At 56.9% G+C, this 20,210-nt stretch overlaps 2 protein-coding genes across 6 annotated transcripts in view; one reads left to right on the top strand and one right to left on the bottom strand.

Annotated features, from left to right (window-relative positions):
• R3HDM2 (R3H domain containing 2) overlaps positions 1-9,736 on the bottom strand; it is a 46,570-nt gene extending 36,834 nt beyond the window's left edge. For 4 of the 5 annotated variants that reach the window (XM_021542499.4, XM_085563070.1, XM_085563069.1 and 1 more), the window contains exon 1: positions 9,596-9,736. Coding sequence is in view for 1 of the 5 variants with exons in the window: in XM_085563072.1 (XP_085419198.1) it covers positions 9,187-9,218 (32 nt within the window). In the remaining 4 variants the exon portion in view is untranslated. Of the gene's footprint in view, positions 1-9,186; positions 9,486-9,595 lie in introns of those variants that run through there. The other variant, XM_085563072.1, reaches the window with a different exon arrangement.
• Positions 9,737-10,257: 521 nt separating this feature from the next.
• LOC110477096 (inhibin subunit beta C) lies at positions 10,258-15,078 on the top strand. Its single transcript, XM_021542523.4, has 2 exons — positions 10,258-11,950; positions 13,824-15,078. The coding sequence occupies exons 1-2, from the start codon at positions 11,233-11,235 to the stop codon at positions 14,555-14,557; spliced, it is 1,452 nt and encodes a 483-aa protein (XP_021398198.4). The 5' UTR covers positions 10,258-11,232; the 3' UTR covers positions 14,558-15,078.
• Positions 15,079-20,210: the final 5,132 nt, after the last annotated feature.

Raw genomic sequence — 20,210 nt, 5'->3', positions numbered from 1 at the left:
AAGAAGTGACAGAAAGAGGCAGAGGAAGCATTCCCAGGGCAAGGATCACTGCTGCACACAGAGCCTTCAAACTCCCCCAAGGCCGGTGAAGCCACAGCTTTATTTTGCTAAGGAGCTTTCTGTTGTCAGAGGCAGCCTCAGAATCCTCAAGGATGGGTGCTGGAGCCTTACAGTTGCTGTGCAAGGAGAAACCCCAGAATGCTGCTCTCCCCTTCCTCCAGATCTCCCTGTTTTCAAAGAAATCCCACCAGCTCCAGCCCCTCTGTCGAGGCCCAACTGTCTGTAGATAAAGGAGGAAAAAAAGCAGCTCCATGAGAGCCTGCAGACCTGATCTCTGGCACTTGGGCAGTTGGATCAGCAGATTTTGGAATGTGAAAGCCTCCAGCCCCAGGACACGAGCACCTGCCCCAGACAGCACAGGTGCAGCCTCCCACAGCTCATGCAGCTCTTCCCAAAATCCCTGTCCATCCCTGTGAGCGTTTCCTCCACACGGAGCACGTGCAAGAGGATTTCCTGAGCTGCAGCCCTCTCCTACATGGGAGACAGCAAATCCCAGGTGGAAGGAGGATGAGGAGGATGAAGAGTGAATCAGCCCCTGCAGCCTGGACAAAGCCCCACGTGCAGCTCCTGCCTCTCCGACTGAGATCCCTCAGCTCTGGAATCGCAGCCACACGGTGAAACTGGGTCAGGGAAAGCGAGGACGGGAAAGATGCAGCAGCTCCAGGTACTGCTGCTGCTCCTGGCTGCCAGGGAAGCTGCTAGTGCCCAACACTCCCAGCGAGGAGGAAACAAAGGGAAAAGCAAGAAGACATTCCCTCCTTCTCTGGCTGACACGTGTGCATGAGGCCAGGCTCTGTCTGCCAGCCCAGCTCCCATAGAGGGGAGACACGGCAATTAGGCAGTGGACAAATTCCACGGGAAGAGGGGAAAGTCAGGATTTGTGACACTAAACTGTTTTATCTGAGTCAGGCTTAAAGGCTCTCATAGACAAACATCATACCCTTGATAGCTCAGCTACCTCAGGTGGCATAAAGTAGCAGGATGGCTTCTGTGACAGTGTTGGAAACAAAAAAGTTTTAATAAAAAAGCTCTTTCCAGAGAAAACTGAGCCAGGGCAAGAGGTTCTTGCTCCTGCAAAAACACTTCACAAAAGCGATTTACTTGTCTAAACCAGCGGGGTGGCACTGGGATGCCACTGGCTGGGATCTCCCAGGGCCAGACAGTGGCAGGGAAGGGAGAAGAGCTTTCCAAGGGAATTCTGTGCATCCACCCAGAGCAGAGAACTCCCTGTCCCCTTGGAAAGGGGGAAATCCCCAAATCTGGGACAGCCTCGCATCTCAACCCCCACAGCACCACGGGGACGAGGGAGAGGAAAAACCCTCAAGGAGCTGGAGCTCAGCTATTCTTTGGGATGGGCCTGACCTTGCTCAGGGTGCAGCAGCTGCCAATAATTAATTAATTACCGGGATGCACAGGTAGAAGCAGGCTCCAGACAGCATCTGCTCCCAAGGACACCAGGAGCACAGGGACTGCAGGGAGGAGCTGCAGATGGAGAGGCTGCCTGGGGTGACTCAATGTCAGGTGCTGCCAGGGCTCAGCGAGGACATGAACACTCACACAGACACCACAGGCCCTCAAGGACCTTCCCAAGCCCACTCTGGTTCCGTGTTTCCCTCAGCCCAGGTTGGAACCATTCTTCAGACAGCACAAAGAATTTGAATCCCACTTTCTATTTTAAAAAGGGCCTTTTCCATTCTGTTGGAACTCAAAATGTCCCTCAGACATTTTTAGAGGTTCCAGGCCTTGCTCAGAAGCATTTTAGACCCTGGCAGGTGGCTGGAAACAGCTGAGATTTTGAGTTTGAGCCATGGGATGAGTTACCAACTTTGAAGGTGGAACAAGCAGTCACAAAGGGTTAGATAGGATAGTAAAAGTAGTTACAAAACAGAGGGGAAAATTTTTTTAGCACTGTACAGGGGGGTTTTAACACTTGTATAGGGGGGTTTTTACTTTGTACATGGGGGTCAGAAGTTCTAAGATGGAAGAAAGTGGGCTGATCCTGTTCTTCCTCCTTCTTCTTCCTTGCCTCCATGTTCTTGGTGATGTTGGCACTTATAGATTCGTTTAGAGTAGAAAAGCACTTGGTAATATAGGTAGTAGGTATTGGGGGAAAACTATAAACATATAACACATAATATATCATATAAAAGATAGCAGCAGCCCTGGGTGGGGAGAGAAGAAGAAGACAGCAGACAGAGAGGGTGACAGGAGTGTGTGTGTGTCTGCCTGAGCTGCTGAGCAAACTACAGTAGCCAGAGAAGAAAATCTTTTAGATAACTCACAATAAACTGCCTTGAGACCCAACAACAAGAGGCTGCGGAGTTTTTCTTTGGAGGAGAGACTTTTCCAGCACACAAGACCCCAGACCAAGGCTGGGGTTTTCACACCATTCAAAGCTGGCTCAGCTGCAGATTCGTGATCACGGCAACCACTCCCTCCCTGCCTGTGCCAGCATCCAACACCCCCAAATCCGAGGGTCCTGCTGTCGAGCAAGATGGATAAATATAATTATTCATAAATAATACAGCCAGGATGAGAACAGTTCTCCCAGCTAGCTGGACAATGCTCCTGCCTACGGATGGGTCCAGGGGTCAAGTGGACTGTTCCACCTCAGCCCGTACCTGTATCCATCCCCTAAAACATCAAGTGCCTGTAACCCCATTAGCCCGAGCCTTGGGAATGAGGTTTATTGGGGGTGCAGAAAGGTCCTGCCTCGAGCTGCGTCTGCATATATATATTATATATTTATATTATATATTATATATTTACATTATATATTTATATTATATGTTATATTTTATATATTTTAATTATATTAATATATATTTTATGTCTTCATATTTATATATAAATATAAACTATATATAATAATAAATATATACATGGAAAAATAGAAAAATAAAATTAAAAGAATACGTATAAAATATATGATATATAAGTATATCAAATAAAAATAGGAAAATTAAAATGAAAATAGAAAAATTAAAATATGTATAAAATATATAAGTATGTAAAATGAAAATAGAAAAATAAAAATTCAAATATAAAAATTAAAATAGTAGGTATAAAATGAAAATAGAAAAATAAGAATTCAAATATAAAAATAAAATTACAGTATGTATAAAAGTATGTAAAATAAAAATATAAAAATAAAATTTAAATAATATGTATAAAATATATCATACGTAAGTATATAGAATGAAAATATAAAAATAAAAAATAAAATTAATATTAATATTAAAGATATGTAAAATATACTTACAAAAATATAAAATAAAATATTAAAAGAATAGAAATAAATATACAATCTAGCTCTCAAAACCATTCCAGCACCACGCAAGCACCACCCCCAGTCAGGCAAGAAGCACAAAACGGCTGCTCAGGATTCCATCGCCCCTCCTGCATCCTAAAAAATCCCCAAAGCGACCCAAGTTTGTGCTACCCTAAAATATCCTCAACGGTGCAGGTGTCACCTGGATTTTCCCGGTGGGAATTAGAACAAAAAAAAGGATGCAGGAAAAATCATTACCAGCTCCTTGCCCCTGCACCAAACGCGTCCCATTCCCTATTAATTATCATTCATTATTAATTAGCCCCAGTCCAAGGCACAGCCCCTTGAGCCCAGTTTGCCACTGGGATGCTCCGAAGGGAAAAATGGGATTTCCAGGTGGTTTTTGTTTTTTTTTTTTGCAGCAATACTTTGGCAGATGGCTGCGTTCTCTCCTCCTCTCTCAGCTTCAGAAATAGCTCCAGAAAGACGCGGATTTTTCCTCTGCTTCCTCGTGAGCAACCATCCTGCCCTTCCCAAGGATTTGCGAGATGGGAAGCTGCCACTCAGCACCAAACACAGAGCGAGTTTTAATCAGGGAAAATAAAATTGTTACGATGGTGTGCAGGTAATTCTAGACTTAAGAGGCTTTCCATAAATATTTCTTGAGTTTTCCCAACAAACGTGAAAATAAATGTAGGGAAGATGTGGCAGCAGCTACTGTGAGGAGACTCTGACAGGACCAAAATTCCTAAAAAAGCTGCTGGTCAGGGAGGAGATGGAGGAGAAACTCCCAACGCCCCCACTAGTGGCAAGAGCAGATTCCTGCAATCCAAAATCCATCCCCAGACTCTCCAAAAACTGGGAATACCCATCAGGATTGGCAGGGGCTTGGAATGAGATGAGCTTTAAGGTCCCCCATAAACCAAAATATCCTGGAATTCCAAAATTCCCTGGTAAAAGGGAAGTTGCTCTCCCCAGCCTGGCAAATCTGCTGCTGGACCCTCCCAGTAACATCCCAGCAGGAATTTGGGATTTTTCCTTGTTGTGGGAAGCTCAGTGAGGAGTTCACATCCATCCAGGCAGAGTCAAGGAGAACAAATTCCATAAATTCCATGTCCCAGTCTGAAGCCAACCTGGGGGGGAGCTGGGCAAAGAAAACCCCAAAATTTTGGCATAGGGATGTATTTAAATAGACAGAACGGGCTGAGGCTGGAGAAACCGAGCCAGCCACAGAGGCAGGACACGAACACCTCAGCATTCCCCACGTTCTGGATCTTCCTTTTCCACGCTCCCCACTTTTCCCCCATCCAGGGTCAAATCCCAACAGGATTGGGCTCAAATTCCTGCTCCTTTGAACACAGGGAAGCAGGCAGCACAAAATCCCATTTCCTCGTGGAATTTCCTGCCTGAAGCCTCCCCAAGAGAGGGCAGTTTTAGGGTAACACCTTCCCAAACAAAGTGGATTTTGTGTCTAAACTCAGCTCAGGAGAAATCAATTCCTCAAAGGAAAAAAAGATGTCAAAACAAGAGCAAAAATTGAAAAACTTCATTAAAAAAAACCTTAATGGAGCTGTTGTGTCGAGTGGGCTGGGCCTGCCCACACTCAATCATCCCCGAAATTCTCCGGGAAGGAGCAGCAGTGACTCAGCCTGCGGCACGCAGACAGCTCCTGCTCCCGGATGGGAACTGGGAACGGAGCTGCCCTTGCCAGGAACCCCTGGATCCATCACCCAGCCCCTCCCAGGAACCCCTGGATCCATCACCCGGCCCTTGCCAGGAACCCCTGGATCCATCACCCGGCCCTTGCCAGGAACCCCTGGATCCATCACCCAGCCCTTCCCAGGAACCCCTGGATCCATCACCCGGCCCTTGCCAGGAACCCCTGGATCCATCACCCAGCCCTTCCCAGGAACCCCTGGATCCATCACCCAGCCCTTCCCAGGAACCCCTGGATCCATCACCCCGGGGAATCCTGGCGCTGAGGGGCACGAGGGATGCCCACCTGTGCCCACAGCCCTCAGCTGGAATGCAACCCAGGCAGGGATGCAAGGGAAGGTGCAAGGAAAGATGCGGGAGGCTTGGAGGGGAGGGAAACTCACTCAGGTCAAGCGTTGGGTCCTGCATGTGGATCACAACAACCCCGTGGAACATTCCAGAATGGGGGAGAGGGGCTGGAAAGGCCCTGGGGGTGCTGGTGCCAGCAGCTGGACAGAGCCCAGGTGTGCCCAGGTGTGGCCAGGATGGCACCTGGGCTGTCCCAGCCGTGGGCACAGGGATTGTCCCCCTGTGCTGGCACTGCTGGGCCCCCCCCGGCCACAGGGACATCGAGGGGCTGGAGCGTGGCCAGAGCTGGGGAAGGGCTGGAGCAGCAGGAGAAGGGTCTGGAGAGACCCTGAGGGAGCTGGGGAAGGGCTCAGCCTGGAGGGAAGGAGGCTCAGAGGGGAATTTCCACCCCACAACTCCCTGGTGGGAGAGCGGGGTCGGGATCTGCTCCCAGGAACAGCAGGAGGAGAAGGAACAGCTCAAAATTCCTCCAGGAGAAGTTCAGGATGCACATCAGGAGGAATTTCCTCCTGGAAAAGTGGTCAGGCTTTGGAGCTGCCTGGAGAAAAGGAGGCTCAGAGGGGAATTTCCACCCCACAACTCCCTGATGGGAGAGCAGAGTCGGGATCTGCTCCCAGGGCACACCACGGTGAGAGGAAACGGCCTCAAGTTGTGCCAGGGGAGGTCCAGGATGGACATCAGGAGGGATTTGTTCATGGAAAGAGTGGTCAAGAAGTGTCAGGCTGTCAAGCACTGTCAGGTCAGCCACTTGTTCCACAGAATCGTGGAATCACTGATGTTGGAAAAGCCTCCAGGACCATCGAGTCCAGGCTGTGCCTGATTCCCACCAGAGCCCTGAGTGCCACCTTCAGCCCTTGGACACCTCCAGGGATGGGGACTCCAAACCTCCTTGGGCAGCCCCTTCCAATACCTGAGCACCCTTTCCATGGAAAAATTCCAAGACAAACCTTCTCTGGTGCAACTTGAGGCCGTTTCCCCTTGTCCTGTCCTTGTTCCCTGGGAGCAGAGCCAGGCCCCACCTGGGCTGCACTCTCCTGTCAGGGAGTTGTGGAGGGGCAGAAGGTTCCCCCTGAACCTCCTTTTCTCCAGGCTGAGCCCCTACAGCTGCCTCAGAAGTTCTCCAGACCCTCCTCCTGCTGCTCCAGCCTTTCCCAGGCTCCACTGTCCTCCTCCAGATACACCTGGAGGTCTCTGACCTCTCTAAGTCTTTACCAAACACCAACAGGCACTTCCAAAATCCATCCTTAAAAAAAGATTCCGACCAGTGCAGGAGTCGAATCCACCCGTCCCATACTTTTGTTTCTTGCCAACATCCCCCTCCCTGCCAGGGCTGCCACAAACACAGAGAACACCAACACTTCCCACTGTTTATTCCCTTGGGCAATGAATCCACTGCGAGTTCTGCTCCTGCAGCCATGGTGAGAGGCTCAGGATCATCTCAACAGGCATTAAAGCATTTTAACATGGATTTCAACCTCTGCTGGAGCCTTTGGATCCAGCCAGAAGTGGTTCTTTGGGAAGAATTTAAGGCAAGAAAAGCACCTTGGCACAGGAATGCAGGGGAAGCACCAGCAGCCCTGAATAGTGGCAAGATTGATTTATTCAGTTTCTCTTTAGCCAAAAAAAAAAAACAACCCAAACATTTTGAGAAGTCTTCAAGGTGCCAAGCTGTGTTCCCTGCCTCTGGCTGCACCTCCTGCTCCAAATTACTTGGGAACAACTCACTGAGGGACCCCAACCTGCTGCACTGGAGTGCCTGAGGTGGGAGAAGAGCTCCCAAAGCTGCTCTGAAAGTTTGGACACTGATCTCTCTGTGGTGCCCCTGGGACAGCCACCTCCCCCTTGAAAACAATTAAAACCCAATCAATTTATTCAAATGAGCGCTGATCTGGCTTTAATTAATATTAAACGAGATAATGAGGTGCAGTGAACTGCGCTGGGGCTGGGAGCAGCGGTTTAGGCACCTCCAAGGGGTGATTTAGGCACCTTCCCCCTCCAAAGCAGGTTTTGGAACAGCAGCACTGCCACCACCTTAAATTTAGCAACACAAATGGCAGCACTGCTAAAAAGGGAACTCGATTCCGAGGGGGGATCCGGTGTCACAGCTGGAAGGAGGGGCTGGCCCTGGATATTCTCCACTGCTCCCAGGCAGCAGGGGCTGCTCCTGCCTCGGGAATTCATCCCTCAGCACAGCAGTTTCCTCCCTCTAACCAGGGAATCCTGCAATGGTTTGGGCTGGGAGGGATTTTAAAGCTCATCCAGTTCCACCAGGCCAGCTCCAAGGTCCATCCAAGCCAGTTCTGTTTCTCTTTCAACAATGTTTTATTCTATGGCATTTCTAAGTCAGCGTTTCTGATCTCAAGGTTTGTACACAGATGCACACTGTGTGAGCTTTCTGTTAAGTTTGAGGAATTCTCTACAAATTCATTTCTCCACACTCGGGAATTCATAAAAAAAAAAATAAAATAAAATAAACCAGCAGTTTCCTCCCCATCCAGGCCAGCCCCTCTAAGCAGGGAATCCTGCAATGGTTTGGGCTGGGAGGGATCTTAAAGCTCATCCAGTTCCACCAGCCCAGCTCCAAAGTCCATCCAACCCAGCCCTGGACACTTCCAGGGATCTGCAATTCCTTCCAACCCCTCTTCCAGTGACAGCACCAGGAGCAAACAATTCCTGTAAGCCTCAGCAGAATCCCAAGTATCCTTAGCCCACAGCTTCCCAGGGATTGCAGCACTGTGGAATGCCCACTCTGCACCTGGTTTGCTGCACGTTGGCCAAAAATCCACCTTGTTCTTCCCTTTTTGTCACCTTTTTGTCACCACTGCAGAATCACCAAAGGATTCCAGGAGCAGAGAGCCCGAGGGGCTGCTCCTCCCTTGGGTGTGGGATTTCGGCTTTTTTTGTTTCAGAGATGGGGTAATTGAGAGGTGCTTTAAAAACATTTATTCTGTTTTCAGTCTCATGTGAAGGCTGAGACAACACAGATGTTTAAATTTACCCTGTTATAATTAGAAGTCAACTTTTTTTAAATTACAATATATTCTAAGTGGTTTTTGGTCTATCCACCTTGTTCTTCCCTTTTTGTCACCACTGCAGAATCACCAAAGTATTCCCGGAGCTCTGGAAAAGCTCCTGTGCCCCTGAGCTGATCCACACTGGCGTTAAGAGGATCCCTACAGCCACAGGTCAGTGGGATTAGGCAGAGGAAAATCAGCTCCAAGGATGAGGAACCACCACAGGGAGATCTTGGAAGAGGGGAGGGAGGTGGAGCCCACGTCAGGTTTGAGCCAGGAGACCGAACTGGGAGCCAGGAATTTTAAATTCCCCAGGAATGAGCACCGAGGATTCTGGTGATGTTCCTCCCCGCAGCCCACCAGCTCCAGCAGAAGCTCAGAAGCACAAACTTCTACCAGCACACTTCAAACAGACCCGAGGACGCTTTAATTAGCACTTTAATTAACTATGACACCTCCTGCCAGGGGACACAAACAACTGCGACCCTCAGCCCAAATTCCTGCAGGTACCAAACCAGAATCCCTGGGAGGATTTAAAGTTCCACGGCTGGAAACACCAAAAAAAAAAACCCCAAAAAACCCCCACTTTTCCATGCATCCCATCAGCACAGACCCTCTGGACCCCACCAAACCAGCACCTTCCCACCTGTTGGGAGACCCCAGGACTGGGAATCATTCCCAGGAAAAGCATTTCCAAGCAAACACCTTGTCCGTGAGGACACCAGAACGTCGCACGGCGCCTCCCGGTCCCCGCAGGGCCCCGGGCTCCTCTCCCACCTGTGGCTCTCCGCGGGCACTGCCGGTGGCATCCCCCGGTGCCGGCAGCTCCAGCTCCACGTGCTCCGCCAACGTGCCCGGGGAAGCGGCTCCGCGGAGCCCGAAGACCCCGCCGGGAGCAGCAGCGAGCGGGCACCGAGAGGGGCAGGACGGGCACCGGAACCCCGAGAGGGGAGATCAGGAACCGACCCCCGAGAAGGGCAGCGCAGGAACCGGACCGCGCAGCGAGCGACCCCGAGAGGGGCAGCCCCGGGCCGGGAGCCCCCGGCGGGAGCGGCCCCGGGCCGGGAGCCCCCGCGGGGCACGGAGCGGGCACACCGCGGGCGGGTCCCGGCGGCGGCCGCCGTGCCCGGTGCAGCGCGATCGCCCCGCTGCCCCCAGCCCCGCTCCCCACCCCCCCCGCACTTACCGGGCCGCGCCGGGCCGGGCCCTGCGCCGCGGGGCCGCCGCCGCCACCCCGGGCCGGGCCGGGCCTGGGCCAGCGCAGGCCACCCGGGCGAGGCGGCGGGGAGGGCAGGACGGGGAGGGGGGAGGGGAGGGCGGCCGGAACGGGGAGAAACGGGGAAAGAAACGGGGAAAAAAAAAAAAGGGAAAGAGGAGGCGGCCCCTCCCCCGCGGCGTGCGCGCTGCGTCACCGCGCCCCGCGCGCGGCGTCATCATCGTGCGCGCCCGCGTTGCTGCGGCAACCGGGGCGACGCTCCGCGCCGGGCGTGGCGGGAGGGGCGCGGGCGCCCCCTGGCGCGGCGGAGGGAGCGGCGCCGCCCCGCAGGGAAAGGGGCGGGGAGGTGGGCGGGGCTATAGACAGGCTCCGCCCACAAGCCGTGACCACGCCCCGCGCGCGCGGGAGCCCGGCTCGGCCCCCTCGGGGGTCTCGCATCCCCCGGGATCCCAAATTCACCAGGGGTCCCACAGCTCCCCGGGGGTCCCGCATCCCCCGGGATCTCAAATTCACCAGGGGTCCCACAGCTCCCCGGGGGTCCCGCATCCCCCGGGATCCCAAATTCACCAGGGGTCCCACAGCTCCCCGGGGGTCCCGCATCCCCCGGGATCCCAAATTCACCAGGGGTCCCACAGCTCCCCGGGGGTCCCGCATCCCCCGGGATCCCAAATTCACCAGGGGTCCCACAGCTCCCCGGGGGTCCCGCATCCTCCGGGATCCCAAATTCACCAGGGGTCCCACAGCTCCCCGGGGGTCCCGCATCCTCCGGGATCCCAAATTCACCAGGGGTCCCACAGCTCCCCGGGGGTCCCACATCACCACGGACCACATATCCTCCGGTCCTCCGGGATCCTCCATCCCCCGTGATCCCAAATTCACCAGGGGTCCCACAGCTCCCCGGGGGTCCCGCATCCCCCGGGATCTCAAATTCACCAGGGGTCCCACAGCTCCCCGGGGGTCCCACATCACCACGGACCACACATCCTCCGGGATCCTCCATCCCCGGGAATCCCAAATTAATCAGGGGTCCCACATGTCCCTGGGGGTCTCACATCACCAGGGATCCCACATCCTCCAGGATCTTCCACCCCCGGGGGTCCCACATCACCAGGGATCTCACATCCTCCAGGATCCTCCATCCCCAGTGATCCCAAATTCACCAAGGGTCTCATATCTCCCTGGGGGTCCCAAATTCCCCAGGGATCCCAAATTAATCAGAGGTCCCACATCACCAGGGACCCGCATCCCCCGGGATCCTCCATCCCCAGGGATCCTAAATTCCCCAGGGGTCCCACATCTCCCCGGGGTCCAAATTCTCCAGGGAGTCTCCATCCCCGGGAGTCCCACATCTCTGGAGATCCCTCATTCCCAGGGATCTCTCATCCCCCCCATGGATCTCCCATCCCCAAGGATCTCTCATCCTGCCATCCCCATTCCCCGGGATCCCACATCGGTCGGGACCTCCCATCTCCAACGACCCCAAGACCCCCCAAAATCCCCCTTCTCTGAGGCTCCCCGACCTCCAGAGATCCCCCGCCCTCGGGGATCCCCCACCTCCGCGGTCCCCACACCGCACGGGGACCTCCAGGACACCCTGGATCCCCCCGATGTCCCCACCACGTCTCTGCCCGCGCCCCGCCGGGGTGGCACCGAGGTGGCACCGGGGTGGCACCGGGGTGGCCTCGATGTCCCCGCTCCGCGCCCCCGGAGCAGCAGCACCATCGGCCCGGCTCCACCTTAACCGGAGCGGCCTCGCCACTCTGGCCGCGCCCGGGCGGCTCCGGCGGAGCGCAGGGGCGTTTATCTCTGCCGGGATCAGCCAATATTTGTGGCCACGTCAGGAGAACGAGCCCATCCTCGCCCCGTGCTCCCGCTCAGTCCAGTTCTGCCACTCTGCTCCGCTCCCTCGCCCGCCGGCTCATCCCATTCTGCTTCTCGGACACCGCTGGCACTCGCACGCTGTCGCCTCTCGCCACCGGGAGATGATGGTCACCGTGGCTCTCCTTCTCCTGAGCCTCCTCCGGACGGCTGCTGCCAAGGGCGAGTGGTGCCCGGCCTGCGGGGTGGCCGCGCTGGCTCCCGGAGCGCAGCGGGACGCGCTCCTGGCGCTGGCCAAGCGGAGCATCCTGGCCAAGCTCGGTTTACCGGGCAGGCCCAGCGTGCCGCAGCCGCCGTCCCGGGGAGCCCTCCTGACCGCGCTCCGCAGGATGCGAGCGCAGCGCTCGGACGCGGCCGCCAGCCCCGGGATGCTCCGGGACGGCCGCGTCCCTGCCCGGCCCGGGATGCGGCTGCAGGAGTACGAGATGCTGAGCTTCGCCGAGCAGGGTGAGGAAAATCCGCGTCCCGCGGGCGGGGGGCGCGGAGGGAGGTGGGGGAGGCACGGCGGTACCGGGCGGTGCAGCGGGATGGGGGAACGCTGCTGCCGGGAGCTGCGGGAGATCCCGAACCTGCCGAGCGTACCACGCACGGATGGGTGGGTGGCACGGAGTGCAGATGTGCTGCTCTGTCTACTTCGGCTGAACCCTCCCCCCTTGTGCTGGAGGTGAAGGGGTCATATGGCCACGTTTTCCGAAATTGGATTTTTTAGCCTCCATTTTCTGTCAGCCCGTAGCGTGTGGATGGAGCTGCACAGCTCACTGTGCCTCCACATCCCACCCAAAGCACTGGGTGCCTCATTTCACTCCAAAATCTGCTGCTTCTGGGAAGAGAAAACTCCCCAAAGCACACTCAGGGCTTCTGAAAAAAAAAAAATCACCACTGGAATAAAAGTATCCCACTTCTCGCAGACAGCTTTCCTTGGAGAGATGCAGACTCACCACCTGATCCCACAGAGCATCCTGCACCCTCACTTTCCCAACCCAAATTCCTCTTGGTGAGGTGGGGGGGCTCCTCTCCCCTCGCAGGCCCTCAAAGCCCCCCGGGTACAATGCTGCTCCGTGGCACATTGTGTTCCCTCACTCCAGGACAATGGGGAGCTGTCTCCTGGCTTGGTGGAGCATCAGCTGGAATGGAGCCAGGGGGTGAACCCAGGCTTGGAGCACGGGCAGGGGATTGTGTCCTCACGGGCAGAGCTGTGCCAGGAGCTCCGAGTGCTCTCATGGCCCCGGCAGGAGGAGCAGCAGCTCTGCAGCCAAGGAAGAAGGGAAGGTTCTGGGGAAACCTCAGAGCCCCTTCCAGCACCAACATGGGCTCCAGGAGAGCTGCAGAGGGACTTTGGACAAGGGCCTGGAGTGCCAGGACAAGGGGAAATGGCTTCACATTGGAAAAGAGGAGATTTGGATGGGATTTGGGGAAGGAACTCCTCCCGGCAAGGGTGGGTACAGGTTGCCCACAGAAGTTGTCCCATCCCTGGAAGTGTCCAAGGCCAGGCTGAACGAGGCTTGCAGCAACTTGGAATAGTGGAAGGTGTCCCTTCTACTGATCCTGTTCCACCTGTTATAACTGAGAATTTATTCAGCCAGATTAAAAATAAAGATAATTGTATTAGTGGTCGAATTCTATCTAGCCAGCCACGGAAAAAGACAGAGCCAAGCCTGGGGATTGACCCTGGGTGTGCAAAACGGAGTCAGCCTCAGCAGAGGTTTTCCCCTATGCCCACCCCTCCATCCTGGCCCAAGGAAGTTTTATAGGGAAAATTCCACCTGAGGCCAAGATTTCAGCAATCAGTCTTTTCTTCTATTCAGAGTCCATAGGTTAATAAGATTTTCTTTTTTGGTGATGAGGAGGAATAATTCAGTGTCCGGAGTAGGTGAATCCCTGGTGAGATTTACGGGAATGCTGCATTCACATGGATCTGTCTGAGCATTTCCATGAGATCCATCTTGGGTCGTTTACCCAAGATGATCAGCACCCGATGGTCAGCACCTGGAGTCCCGACGATCAACACCTGGAGTCCTGATGGTGAACACCTGGAGTCCCAATTGTCAACACCTGGAGTCCAGCCATGGCTCATCTCCTGGCCGAGTCACATCCTTTTACTTGTGACTCAGTTTCCAATATACACCCAGTCTCGCCTGCAAAGTGGGGAGGAACTAATACAAACGGGCATAATCTAACAAGTATCCAATATTCCATATTTCACACAAGGAATGGCGCGAATTATATTTACCACACATAACACACCCCTTCCCCGTGGCAGGGCTGGGACAGGATCAGTCCCCTCTTCACTTCGCTCCTGACTCTGCTCTTCCGTGCGCAGGGTCCTCCACATCCCACAGCGTCCGCCTGCATTTCCGCTTCTCCCAGGAGGTGGCCGGGAGCACTGAGATCCAGCAGGCCACCCTGTACCTGTTCTGGGCCGCCCCCGGCCGCGGGGCACAGCCCGTCACCGTCAGGCTCCTGCAGCCCGAGCCGGCGGGGCCCAACTCGACAGCGGCCAGCGAGACGCGGCTGGAGGTGCGGAGCCCCGGCTGGACCACGCTGGACATCGGAGCGGCTGTCCGGAGCCTCTTCGGCCAGCAGACCCCGCGGCTCACGGTGGAACTGGAGGTGCCAGAGGACTGGGGTTCCCCTCTCCCGTCCGATTCCCACTGGCCGTTTGTGGTGGCCCAAGCCCGGGCCAGGACCCCGCACCGCGTCCGTCGGCGCGGCGTCGATTGCGGCGCGGACTCGCGGATGTGCTGCCGCCGGGAATTCTTTGTGGACTTCAAGGAGATCGGCTGGGAGGACTGGATCATCCAGCCCGAGGGGTACCACATGAATTACTGCGCGGGGCTGTGCCCGCTGCACATGGCCGGAATTCCCGGCCTCGCCGCCTCCTTCCACACCGCCGTCCTCAACCGCATCAAGGCGGCGAGCGCGGCGGCGGCCGTGGATTCCTGCTGCGTTCCCACCCAGCGCCGGCCCCTCTCCCTGCTCTACTACGACCGCGACAGCAACATCGTCAAGACCGACATCCCCGACATGATCGTGGACTCCTGCGGCTGTACCTGAGCCGAGCCGGAGCGGCTGGGAGGACGGGACACGGCGGGACGGGGCTCCCGGCTCCCGGCTGGGAGGGAGGAGCTCTGCCGGGGGGGTTTCTCCTCCTGCGGGTGAAGCATCGAGGGTGATGCTGAATGTGCGAGTCCCCTCCTATCGCACCTCCCACACGGCTTCGTATCTGCCCATGGACTCTTCTCACAGCCCCTCTGACTGGCTCCTGATGGAGTTCGGAGGGACTGATGGACTGACAGACTTCTACTGGATGCTGCAGAGGCCGGGTCAGGACCGTCCCAGCCCAAGGTTCTGGTGTGCCCTGGGTGCAGCTCCATCAGCACAGGACCCTCCAGTGGCCACCTGGGCTGTGGGGCTGGCGAGGACAGAGGACAGGGGTCACCCCATGGCCCCACTCAGCTGGACACGCGGCTGAGCAGGGAGAGGAGAGGGAAATCAGTCCCAGTGGGAGGAATGTTCTCTCTCTCCAAGCATCCCAGCTGGCTGCTGTTCAATAAAGACTCCCAGTGGTGTGTGCACGAGTGTGCCCTGTCATTCACTGGCACATCTTCCTCCCAGTGCTCCTGGGATGGCACGGGACAGACCCAGTCTGCCGTTGAAAACCCAGGCAGTGGGACTGGGCCTCTCCACACTGCTCCCAAATATCTCCCGCGCCCTCTGCCCCTCTCAGCTGCCTTTCCCAGGGGGATGCAGGACCCCTCATTCATCCCAGCCAAATCCAGGAAATAGCATGGGGCACAGCTGGTCTGTAATTCCCACCAGGAAAGCCGCCACTCCTTGCTTGGGCCAAATTCCCTATTCCACCAAAACCACCTGTATTTGGCCATCCCTGGCCCAAATCAGGACAGAACTGGGAAACTCTTCTGCCTTTTGAAGCGGACGGACTTTGGGGCAGCCAGGACCCCCCCAGGCCCCCTCGGCCCCAGCTCCCCCACTGCAGAGCATCCCCTCGGCCCATCCCTGGCCCGCTGCCCCTCGCAGCCCGGTGACAGCGAAGTGGGACAGGTCAGGGCCGTGAGAGCGGGGGACAAAGGGCGGCTCCGACACTTCTGCCCCGTTACGTAACCGCGGGTTCGGGTTTCTCCACCCCTCCACACGTGTCCCCCACCCACGAGGACAGGAAAAGAGGGGAGAAGGTGCTGGGGTGGGATATTTGGGGTGGGCGTCCTGGGGTGATCCCTGAGGGGTGATTCAGCTTTAGGGTTCACCCTGCAGGTGCTGCCAAGCAACCACAGAGGCCAGGACACGGCTGATCCAGGTGGGCAGAGGGTCAGCAGAGGGAGGAGATGGTGTCAGATCCTCTCCCCACCCAGCTTTGCATCCACTACCCACTCCAGGATGATGAGCCGTGAGCAGATGTGCTTGAGCCAGGGCAGGATGCACATTGTGCATGTGGAGAAGGATGAAGAGGAGCCAGGAGCAGGTGACGGCGCTTGGCCACTTGTAGCAGGTGCCCCCATGAAGCCCAAATGGAATGGAGATCCCCATGTCCCCTGCCAGGTGACCTCAGTCCTGAGATCCACCTCCAGGCCTTGACAACCAACCCCAGAGGCTGGGACAGAACTGGTGCAGGTGGGGAAAGGGTCTGAAGAGCGAGGAGGTGCTCTCAGAGCCTCTCCCCACCCAGCCTCACATCCTCTGCCTGCTCCGGGAGGAGCGAGCCACAGGCCACGAGCAGCCCCGGCTGGAGCAGGGATGCGCGGTCCTGGAGGATCGGCGGCACGGGAAGGGATGGAAGGGATGGAAGGGCCACAAGCGTGTGACAGCGTTGCACACACCCTCCCACCAGCCCTGCTGGAGCAGGAACCCCCATCTCCCCAGATCCAGGTGCGGTGCCTTGGGCCCGCAGCGCTCCTGCCCCAGGGGAAGGGAGGAAGGCTCGGGGATCGATCCCGTCTGGGACCCAAGGCCGCTTGCGCAAACCCAGAGAGGGTTTGGTGTTTGTTTTATCCCTTCTTTTTCCAACTCCTCATTTCACTGTCTATATTTATTGAACAAACAACTTCCCTGGAGCCAGTGCCAAGCGTCCTGGGATGCAGCAGCCGCGGGCACGGAGGGAAGGGACAAGAGAGCCCTTGGCTGGTCCTGTGGCCCTACAGCTCAAGCAGCACAAGCCTGAGATGCTGAGCTGAGGTTTGTCCCACTCCAATGGGAAAGAAGAACCTGGATGCAGCTGACAGCCCCTTCCTCACCCACAGCGCGGGGTGGCCAAGGCTCAGGAATTCCAAAGTGGCTCTTCCCATGCAGGGTGACCAAGGTGCGGCCAGGGAAGGGTGACTGGAGCCAGGGATCCTTCCTCCCTGCCATGCCACCGTGCTCTGCTGGTGTCCCCTGATCTCCCAGGGGGCTTTGGAAGGGGTGGCTCAGGCCCAGCACTGGGAGATTTTCCTGTTGGGACCAGTAAGGCCAGTGGGGAGCCCACCCTGCAGCCCCCAGCACAGCAATGCCGTGGGGACACGGCATCCATGGAATCAGCCCAGATGCAGATGTGACACAGATGGCGACAGATACGATGTCCCCTTGATCTCCACTCCAGGAGGGGCCAGATGTGCTGGAAGGAGCCTTTTCCAGAATCAACAGCCTCTGAAGCAAAGGTCCAAGCACACTGTGCCAAGTGCCCCCTGGGCAGGTCCAGCTCCCAGGAGGGGTGGGAATTTCTAACAGTCCCTTCCCTTGCCTTGAGAAGAGTTAATGTTTAATTCCCAGTCTCATGGCCCATTCCCAGCCAGTGCCACCGCTGTGGTGACTGGTGCTTCTCCCCCGAGGAACGAGCAACAGGGCAAGAGGAAACGGCCTCAAGCTGTGACAGGAGAGGTTTAGATTGGAGATTAAGGAAAATTTCATCATGGAAAGGGTGACCAAGCCTGGAATGGGTTGTCCAGGGCACCATCCCTGGAAGTGTTCAAAAACACGTGGATGCGGCAGCTGGGGACGTGGTTTAGTGGCGGCCTTGGCTGGGCTGGGTTGGGCTCAACGATGCAGGCTTTTCCAGCTTTAATGATTCCATGATTCCATGATTCCATGATTCCACGAGCCGTGCCCAGGTGCTGCTGCACAAACTCTTGGGGGGTCCTGGCTTAGCCCAGCCATTGTCATCTCCGGGTCAGGTCACCAGGTGCCACGTTCGCCCCAGCGGCCACGGGGTCAGAGGCCCCGGAGCCATGTGTGCACCTGGTGCTGGGCCCAGGGGGGGACCTTGGGGGGTATTTTGGTCAGGTCAGTGCCTGGGCTTTGCTTTCTGGGAACCGCTTAATCAACAACACAATTATGCAACGGGTGCAAGAGCTCCGTGCTGACCCCTGCCCTAGATCCGGGACTGGAGCGTGCCAGGGGGCACGAGGAGCGAGGGGCTGGGGCTCGGATGCTGAGCTGGAGGTGCTGTGGGGGCTCATGGGGTGTTGCTGTCGAGGCAGGAGGGGAATGAGAAGAAGACTCTGACTCAGAAGGCTGCTGAGAGTAAAACTGATTTATTCAAAATACACTGCTCTTTTATACAGAGCTTTGCAAGGATCAAATCCATTGGTCCTGAAGTGAAAACAACCCACAGCATTGGTGCAGAGTGCTTGACGCACGGTGATAGAACTTAACTATAAACAATGTGAAAAACAAGAGATAAAGAATTATTTACATTCTTTCCCAGCACTTTCCCAGGCTTCTGCCTGGCTAGAAACTCTCAGTTTCTTTCTTTGACTGAATCTGAGACCCACAATGGGGTGCTGCCCCATTGCAGGTTCAACAGGGTTGATCCCTTTGGGGACACCCCGCTCGCAGCCTGGAATGGAGGGTGGGTGTTCCAGAGGGTTCCTTGTCCGTTTTCCCAAACTTTGTCTCCTGTTTCCTGCTGTGCCAGCCCCAGCCCTGGCTCTGGGAGCTGGCAGGGATGGAGGAATACAGCACAGCAGGGAAGGGGCGTGTGGGGCACAAGGAGCCTGTCCAGCATGGAGCAGGTATGCAGACAATTTGAGAGGGGGGGCCTGAACGTGTGGAAGTGTGCACCATAGAATCTGGGATGGTTTGGGTTGGAAAGGGCCTTAAAGCTCATCCAGTTCCAGCCCTTACCACAGGCAAGGACACCTTCCACCACGCCAGGCTGCTCCAAGCCCTGTCCAACGTGGCCTTGAACACTTCAGGGATGGGGGAGCTTCTTTGAGCGACCTGTGGCCGTGCCTCACCAACCTCACAGCGAGGAATTGCTTCCCCATATCCCACCTCACTCTGTCCTCTGCCAGAGGGAAGGCATCACCCTACTCCTGTCACTCCAGGTGGTTTAAGAAGTCGCTCTCCATGTGGGAGCACCTTTGCCCGTGAGCACGTGTGCCCTGGGCCTGGCTGGAAGTGCCACCTGCTCCATCCTGTCCTGCCTGCGGCCAGGGCTCCCAGGCCCTGTGGGATCTGTGCTCCCGGGCCAGCCTGTGCCCGCTCCTTCCTCTCTGTTGACATTCCTGGGCTATTCTGGGAGCTGCCAGCGGGCCCGGCCAGCTGAGCCCTTTGCCCCTTGCTCCGAGGTTGCATCACCTCCGGTGGGTGCTTTTTCCCAGACTCTGTTTACATGGCACCTCTGGCTTGGCCAGGGCCAGGGGCTCCGTGTGGTCAAGACCTTGGAGCACGGCGCAGTGGGCACAGGACATGTTGGAGCACTGGCCTGGCAGGGCTTCAAGTTCCCTGGGTTCCCTGCTCCAGCTGGGCTCTGCCAATCCCCCAACACCGTGGCATCTTGCATCACTTTCGGGAGGTTTCTGCCAGCCCGTGCCCTGCCTCAGCCTGCACATCCTGCTCCAAAGAATCCGAGAAACATCTTCAGGTTGATGTGACACTGGTTGTCACCTCCCGAGTCCTCAGGACACACAAATCCCCTTTTTATTTTGTGAGCAGGAGGGAACACAGTGCATGTATTCACTGGACCTTCCAGCTCTGCCCCGGGCTGAGGAAGGACCAGGTGGTCCGAGGGGTGGGCTCAGACCCCAAAACCCATCACCTGCTGAGAGTGACAAAAGCCCAGAGATGTGACACCCCCAGGAGCTGCAGGGTCATCCCAGGAGCCCCCTGGGTCCTCTGTCAGCACCCAACAGGACTGTCCCTGCCCGGATCGCTCGAGGGTGGCCGGGGGGCAGTGCCCAGGCTGCGGCAGGTCTGCGGCATCCATGGATAGGCAGCGGAGCTGGGATCCCTCCTGCTGCCTGCTCCGGTGCTGGGGCTCCTCCACTGGCCAGGATTTACCCCAGCCCTCGCTCCCTGACGGTTTTGGAGAATCCCGCTGCCCGTTGTGGGGCTGCCCGGGGTTTCTCTTCCCCGTGGGCAGATGCCAGGGTGCCCCGCAGGCAGAGCCGCCCGCCCACAGCTCCGCACCTTCCGCTCTTTGCGCACACCCGCGTGAACTTCCCCCGTATGACCCGCACCCCTCACGCGTGTTCAACCCACGCGGGCACGGCGGGAGCCGCTGCTCGGTCCCCCGTGGGGCTCCTCCCCGGCGCTTGGCGAGGACCGGGAACGGGGGAGGGTGGGGGGCTGCTCACCGCCCCCCCCACCCCGCGGCGAGGCGGGGGTGGGGTGCTAATCCCGGTAATCCCCGACGGGACGGGACAGGCCGGTGCGGTGGCCAATGGCGGGGGGCGGGGGGGCGGCGGGACCGCCCCCGGCCGCAGGTGCCCAA

The sequence above is a fragment of the Lonchura striata genome, chromosome 29, assembly GCF_050655825.1.
Source record: "Lonchura striata isolate lonStrDom1 chromosome 29, ASM5065582v1, whole genome shotgun sequence".
Classification (NCBI taxonomy): domain Eukaryota; kingdom Metazoa; phylum Chordata; class Aves; order Passeriformes; family Estrildidae; genus Lonchura; species Lonchura striata.
The sequence above is the reverse complement of the archived record's forward strand: the minus strand, read 5'-3'. Positions and strand labels throughout refer to the sequence as shown.

What these genes read in the sequence shown, in the direction of transcription:
- LOC110477096 (XM_021542523.4), top strand. Translation starts at nt 11,233, where the DNA reads ATGTCCCCACCACGTCTCTGCCCGCGCCCCGCCGGGGTGGCACCGAGG. An exon ending in GCTGAGCTTCGCCGAGCAGG is followed by an intron (nt 11,951 to 13,823) that starts GTGAGGAAAATC and finishes TTCCGTGCGCAG; the next exon opens with GGTCCTCCACATCCCACAGC.